Source organism: Fukomys damarensis, unplaced genomic scaffold (genome assembly GCF_012274545.1).
Source record: "Fukomys damarensis isolate Sample0158 unplaced genomic scaffold, DMR_v1.0_HiC HiC_scaffold_37, whole genome shotgun sequence".
Classification (NCBI taxonomy): domain Eukaryota; kingdom Metazoa; phylum Chordata; class Mammalia; order Rodentia; family Bathyergidae; genus Fukomys; species Fukomys damarensis.
The window spans coordinates 33762219-33768942 of NW_022900949.1; the positions used below are offsets into that span (position 1 = coordinate 33762219).

General features: G+C 60.0%; 1 protein-coding gene across 2 annotated transcripts in view; it reads right to left on the bottom strand.

The window, feature by feature from the left end:
- Nucleotides 1-6: 6 nt before the first annotated feature.
- The window catches only part of Gata2 (GATA binding protein 2), an 11276-nt gene continuing 4558 nt past the window's right edge, over nucleotides 7-6724 (bottom strand). Inside the window, exons 1-6 of one of the 2 annotated variants that reach the window (XM_010617342.3) lie at nucleotides 6651-6718; nucleotides 5856-6128; nucleotides 4959-5600; nucleotides 3348-3493; nucleotides 1364-1489; nucleotides 7-909 (exon numbers count right to left, since the gene is read on the bottom strand). In XM_010617342.3, the coding sequence (XP_010615644.1) occupies nucleotides 610-909; nucleotides 1364-1489; nucleotides 3348-3493; nucleotides 4959-5600; nucleotides 5856-6084 (1443 nt within the window). In that variant the 5' untranslated portion in view covers nucleotides 6085-6128; nucleotides 6651-6718 and the 3' untranslated portion in view covers nucleotides 7-609. Of the gene's footprint in view, nucleotides 910-1363; nucleotides 1490-3347; nucleotides 3494-4958; nucleotides 5601-5855; nucleotides 6129-6650; nucleotides 6719-6724 lie in introns of those variants that run through there. The other variant, XM_010617350.3, reaches the window with a different exon arrangement.

The following is a 6724-nucleotide window of genomic DNA, read 5'->3' on the forward strand; positions in this document are numbered from 1 at the left end:
GGCCCAGCCTGGAGCTGAGTGGTTTCACAGAGGGAAGGCAGAGGAGGAGGGTGTGGGGGACGCGCCTGCAGGCCTGCCCCCCCCAGAGCCCTGCAAGCCAAGCCGGGCGGACAGGTAGTCCAGCAATGGGCCCAAGGAAAAACCCAGATAGCGTGGGACAGCCTAGACCTCCCAGTCCCTGTTAGAAACAAAAGCAAAATAAATTATCTTTGCCTACTTCTTTTTCCTTCAAAAAATGGTTGTATTCATCTTTTCCCTGGCCCCTCCATTCCTCGCCATGAAGTTGTCCCTGTTTGCTCTGCAGACAATTGTCCACAAAGGAAGCCACCCGGGCAGGGGGTGGGGGCAGCCTCTGGCCAGGTTGAGAATATTCACAGTAAAGGTCGGCAGCTACCGCTGCTGCCGCTGCTGTTGCTGTTGCGCCGCCGCTGCCACTACTGCTGCTGCACGGAGAGCCATGGAGGAGGTGGAAGCGGCTCTGGGCTCTGGCTGGGCTGGCAGGAGTGGTGTCAGCCTCCGGGGAAGGGTGGCCGCTCGGGGCACGGTCCACCCATCCGGGGAGCACCTCCCTCCTGGACATCTATCTGTCTGTGCAGCAGGACGCTGTCCCTAGCCCATGGCAGTCACCATGCTGGACGGGTGGGGGTGGCCAAAGGAGAGGCTGGAGGAGGGATGGATCGGTGTCGGCGTGGGCAGGATGTGTCCCGAGTGGCTGAAAGGTGGAAGGTGGCCCACAGGGGCCATGTGTCCGGCCAGGGCGGCCGCGCTGAAGGGCGACGCCTTCTCCTGCATGCACTTGGACAGCTCCTCAAAGCACTCGGCCCCTTTCTTGCTCTTCTTGGACTTGTTGGACATCTTCCTGTTCCGGGTCTGGATGCCTTCCTTCTTCATGGTCAGGGGCCTGTTAACCTAAAGGCAAGCACAGAGGTTTTAGGAGGTAGGTTCCAGGCTCTCTGCTTCCCCCAAAGACGGAGGAGGCTGGGCTGGGGGCTCTGGATGCCAGGAGCTGTGCTGTCAGCCCAGCCTCCATCACCACCTGCCCAAGCCTCCCCAAACTCTGACACCACTTCAGGGAGGATGGTTTCAAGCTTCCTGGCTCCTGCTCACCAATGCCATCATGTCCCCCCACATGGGCACCCCAAATCCTCCCTGCCCCCAGCTTGTGCTGACACGGAGACCCTACTTCCCCAGGCTGCCGGCCAATAGCACCTCCTCTTACAGGAAGCCCTTCTGGGGCTCCAGGTCTGCTCAGAAGGCAGGCAGCCACTGCTCCCCAAGCCAAGCCAAGCTGGATATTGTGGCTGGGGCCTCATGCCCAACAGCACAAAGACCAGAGGTCCCTGGGGAGGGGAGGCGGACTCACATTGTGCAGCTTGTAGTAGAGGCCACAGGCGTTGCAGACCGGGTCCCCGTTGGCGTTGCGGCGCCATAAGGTGGTGGTTGTCGTCTGACAATTTGCACAGCAGGTGCCGGCTCTCCTGGCTGCGGACTGACAGGGGCCGGGAGAAGGGCCGCGTCGGTAGGCTGGGCTCCCACGCCCCACCTCGACCTCCCTCCACCCCTGCCACTTAGTGGGAATCTCCCAGGGGAATCAGGCATCTCAGAACGGTGGCATTTTAGAATTTGAGAACAAGACCAGGATCGCAGAGGTTTAGAATAGAAGAAAGAGCTCTCAGAAATCTGATCTTAGAAGCAGTGGGGCTGTAAAAGCTAGGAAGGGAAGTATGCCACCTCACCTAACTGCAAAGCAATCTAACTCTGTAAGTGAGGAAACTGAGGCTCTTAGCAGAGTGGGCACCCTCAGCTGGCTCTGTCCCCCACCCCCACCCCCGGGCCTGAAGCTGATTCCTCCCGTCACCTGCAACACCCAGTATTCCAGGGCTAAGGCAGGGGCCAGGATTAGAGCACAGAGCAGCACCTCCAGTACAGCAACCACTCACCACATGGGGCTGCTGAATTTAAACTGTGCTACACTGGCTGAAATTAAAACGTCAGTCCCAGCGATTGCACTGGCCACAGTCCTAGTGACCCACGGTCACATGCGGCTGGAGGCTACCATGCCGGCGGGACGCATAGATCTGGGACATTTCCCTCCTCCAGCCCCGCTCCCCAAACCTCAGAGCTCTAACCTCAGGAAATGCCAGACCAAGGTGGGGTCTGGCAGGGAGGGTCTGGTCCCAGGGTGAAGGAGCTGGAGGCGCCCAGGCGTGATGGAACCTTTACCCTCTTGTGGTTCCGCCAGCGCCAGCCCCGCAGAAACAGAAAGAGCACGAGTTTCCCCAAGACTTCCCAGAGAGCCGGGGCTGGAGTCCCTGGGCAGAGTCTGGGCCGACTGGGACCCAGGGTGGTCACAGAGGGGACAGACAAGACTGCAGCGTGGGGGCGGGGAGGGACGCGGTGAGTAAGCAGCTTGAAGCTGGAATTCTGACTCAGGGGCCAACTGCGTGTCCTCCACCCCTACCCTACCCTACCCGCCGGCCCTCACCCTGCCCTCGCTCCGGGCCAGAAAAAAAAAAAAAAGGGCCCCCAAAGCGGGCGAACGATTTAAGCCTCATAAATCACTTCGCCCTGAAAAAATATATTTATTATTCTTAGCATTTTACGCATTATTTGCAGAGCAGAGGGTATTAGAAATTTCAAAACAGCCCAGCGAGAGGCAGGACTGAGCCGAGGAGCCTCTGAAAACTCGCACAGTCCGGAAACAGATACACGAAGTTTCCTTATCTTCAGGCTGCAGATGTCCGGATAGGAAACTCCGGCAGGAGATCCGAAAGGGCATTTTAAAAAAAATCACTCAAATGAAAATACACAGTATAGGTGACTCCATGGAAAAATAATAAAGGGCAGGTTTTTTTGGTGGCTGGTGTGAGGGGTTTTATTTAAATAAGCAGGAGGAGACTGTGAGCCGGGGAGACTAGGAGGGCTCAGGATCAGGGACCAGCCTCAGGGAATGGACTTCAGAGCCCTATTTTTAAAAAGAGTGAGGCAGAGGCCAAAGGAGGAAGGGTGGCCCCTGGGATACTCTCTGGGAATCCCCAGAGTGAGATGGCACAGGGGTACCTGGTAGGCTGTGGAGCAGGAAGTCTGGCAGGAAAGAATCTGGCCAGGAAGGAGGGTGACCCCAACTGACCCCCAAAAGATTTTAACGATAAAAGAGGAGTTCAGGTGGTGCAGCTCCAGGGTGTGTTTGTTTTGTTTTGTTTTGGGTTGGCTTGTTTTTTTCTCCTTAATTAACTCCAGCTCCTGCCCAGGTTGTGTACTCCCCCCACAACCTGTGTGTGCCCTGTCCCCAGGGCCACCTGAGCCCACCCGCCTGCCCGCTCCCCGCCTGAGGCACCCGCTCCTACCAGCCTCCGCTTGGGCTTGATAAGTGGCCGGTTCTGCCCATTCATCTTGTGGTAGAGGCCGCAGGCATTGCACAGGTAATGGCCAGTGCCGTCCCGCCGCCACAGAGGGGTGGCCGTGGCCCCACAGTTGACACACTCCCGGCCTTCTGCGGGGGGGGGGGCAGGGAGAGATTGATAAGGGTCGCTCGCAGAAGAGGAACTAGGGGGTCCAGAGGCTCAGGGAAAACTAGGTCCAACCCAGCCTGTGACAGGGTGTGACTGAGTCCCCAATCAGGCTGAAAGGCAGACACAGGAGGTCCCCACGGCAGAGGTCTCTGAAGGCCAAATCCTTGCTCCAAATCCCTCTGAGGAGGTTGGAAAAGGAGGAAGAAGGGGCCAGTGAGGGCCCAGGGATTCCCTAGAGTGAGTGACAAGGAGAGGGGAGTAGTGGGCGGCCCTGGGATGTCCCCTTTCCTCTCCCCGTCTCCTCTAGCAAGTGCCACCATTTTCAGAGTCTGTTCCACATTCTCCACCTTTAGCCTCAACTGGGTCTCCCTCCTCTCCAGCCAGAGTCGGAAAGGAAACTTCTTTCTCCCCTTCCCCTGAAATCCTGAAATTCCGTCCTGGATGCGGTCAGAGTTGCTGTTCTTTAAAGTGAAATAAGAAGTTCTTTCACTTTGGACTAAGTGGCCTGTTTTTTAGGTTTTCGTTGCTGTTGTTAAAAGGCCATCTGGAATTCAAATGAAACGCAAAACAAACTTGGGAGAGGGCTAAGAAAGACAGCTAGCTGGTCCGAACACCCAGGCTGGGTGAGTGGTGGGGCTGAGGCCAGGCACCTTAGGGACCCATCACCCAGGAAGAGGTCCCAGATTTGGTTTCAATAAATTGCCCACCTATACCAGCGAGAGCAGCTAGTTTCTAGGCTCCGGTAAAAGTTTTAAAAACCTTCCTTCCCCCTCCCTGGCTCAAAGGAGTCCGGCAGGAGGCGCCCACAGCAGCTGCCCCGTGCTGGCCATGGGTGATTGCCCTGCAGCCAGATTCCTGGACAAACCCAGCTCGGTCCAGCTGCTGCTGGCCCAGGGGTGCAGGTACCCGCTTTCATCCCCCTCACCCGGCCCCTCAGGGAGAGGCAGTGGAGGACATGCTGGGGGCTGGAGGGAGAGACAGGTCCTGGGAATTTTGCTCTGGGGAAAATCTCCCAAGGAGATCAGGAGCCAGCCGCTGAAATTCTAAGATGGACAGATTGCGCTGGACAACGAGATTCCTTCAGGGCCTGGGAGCTCCACAGGACCCGCAGCGCGAGCACAAGCTCACAGACACGTCCACACAGGCACATGCAGTGCTCTCACCTCCAGTCTGCACTCCCGCACACACTAGGTCACAAGGCTGCTGCGTTTGTACTGAGTTTCAAGGAGGGAAAGGGACAATTCCTGTTCTGTTCAGGGGCACCATAAGAAGGAATGAGGAGCTGAACTTTAGGGAAACCAGGAACGCTTAAAGTTTGAGGGGCCCCAAACATCATCCATCCCCAGGTGAGGTGCTGACACTGGCCCCTCTCCCAGATCACAGCTGCTCCCACAAAGGCACACAAAGCCCCCACCCCCACCCCCAGGTCCCCCCTGCTGACTTTACCGGAGCAGGAGCGGGTCTTGCTGCGCTGTTTTGGGGTGAAGCTGGAGGCTGGGCCACCCAGGAAGCCCCCTGGGTGGAAGAGCCCGCTGCCATAGTCGTGGGCGGCAGCGGGCACATAGGAGGGGTAGGTGGGGATGGGGTGGTGGGTGGCAGGCTGAGTGCCCATGGAGGCCAGGCCTGGGCGCAGGGGACTGCCGCCTTCTAGCTTCATGCTCTCGGTCAGTGACACTTGGTACTTGACACCGTCCTTGTCCTCTCCCCGGGCCCCACTACCCCCGGCAGAAGAGGAGGCCGGGGAGGCAGCCCCCGTGGTGCTGGGGTCAGGGGACACTTCTTTGGGTGGTGTGGGTGGGAAGCCGAAGAGATGGGAACTAGAGTGGGCCGCTGAGGGGGTGAGGGAGGCCACTGAGCTGGCGCCGCCTCCTCCACTCCCACCTGCAGCCCCGGGGTACACCGACAGAGGCCCTCCAGGGCCCCCAGCAGCAGAGGGGTGCAGCGTTGTCTTGGAGAAGGGGCTCACTGTCCAGGGATTGTGGTGGTGCGCGGCCGCGGCCGAGAGGGCAGCCTTGCCCCCGTCCAGCCAGGGTAGGCCAGGACTGTGCAACAAGTGTGGCCGGCACATCTGCCCTCCTGTCAGACGGGCTGTGGGAAGGCGAACGGGGGTCACAACTCGGGAAAAGAGCAGCAGCATCCCCCAAAAGAGCCCACCCGACTGGTCCTAATCAGGAAGGTCGGTCTAGAACTGAGGACAGTAGCCAGAGGGGACCCTCACTGGCAGGCTGGAAAGGCAGCGACCTCCCCAGGACCACGGCCCCCACCTTTCCCGCCGGGCCCTGCGGCTCCCACATCCGGGAAGCAGGCGGCCTCCTCCCTCTCACTGGCCCGGGCCGCGCTCACCGTGTGCTGGGCTGTAGGAGACTCGCGCCCGCGCGTGGGCCGGGTTGGCGTAGTAGGGGTTGCCCTGCGAGTCCAGGTGGTTGAAGAAGACATCCACCTCGTCGGGGGGCAGCAGCTGTGCTGGCTCCATATAGTTGTGCGCCAGGCCTGGGTGGTGGGAGTCAGGGTGCTGCGCGTTCAGCACCGCAGGGTGAGCCATCCAGCGCGGCTGCTCAGGCGCCACCTCCATGGCCCGCGGCGGTGACTCGGGGTCTGGACGGGACGGTGACGACCCTGAGTGACACGAAGGAACTTGAGGGCCGCGGCTAGCAACGAACACCCCCAAAGGTCGACCCTCCCCGTACCACGAAGGACGACGGTCCCGGGTGGGAGGACACTGCACGGCTCTAAACGTAAGGAAGACAGGGGAGGGGTCCCTAGCATGCACACTCGCGTCGGTACCCGCAGCCCTGGAACTGCAAGCCCGTGCACACTGGGACACACTCGGGGACTCCGCAAACGCGCGCAGATGGCTCCAGACAAGCTGCGCCCCCGCCCTCGGGTGCACAAACACGAACTCAGACTCAAAGTTGGAGCCCGGACACCCGCAAGGCGCTCGATCGCGTTGACGCGTCCACACCCACGCTTGGAGCGGGCACAATAGTGACCCAGGTCCCCGAAGATACACACCCGCGGCCCCGCGCCTAGCGCATTTCGGGCCCTCAGTTGGGACTTCTTCCCACAGCCCGGCCCCCACCAAGACCCCTTAGAGTCAGGGGCGTTGTCCCCCTAGCGGCGCTAGCACCCCCAACTTACGCACGCAGCGCCGCGGAAGCAAGGAGGCGCGGGCAGAGCAGGGAGCGACGCTATGGCCCGGGACAGCGCGTGCA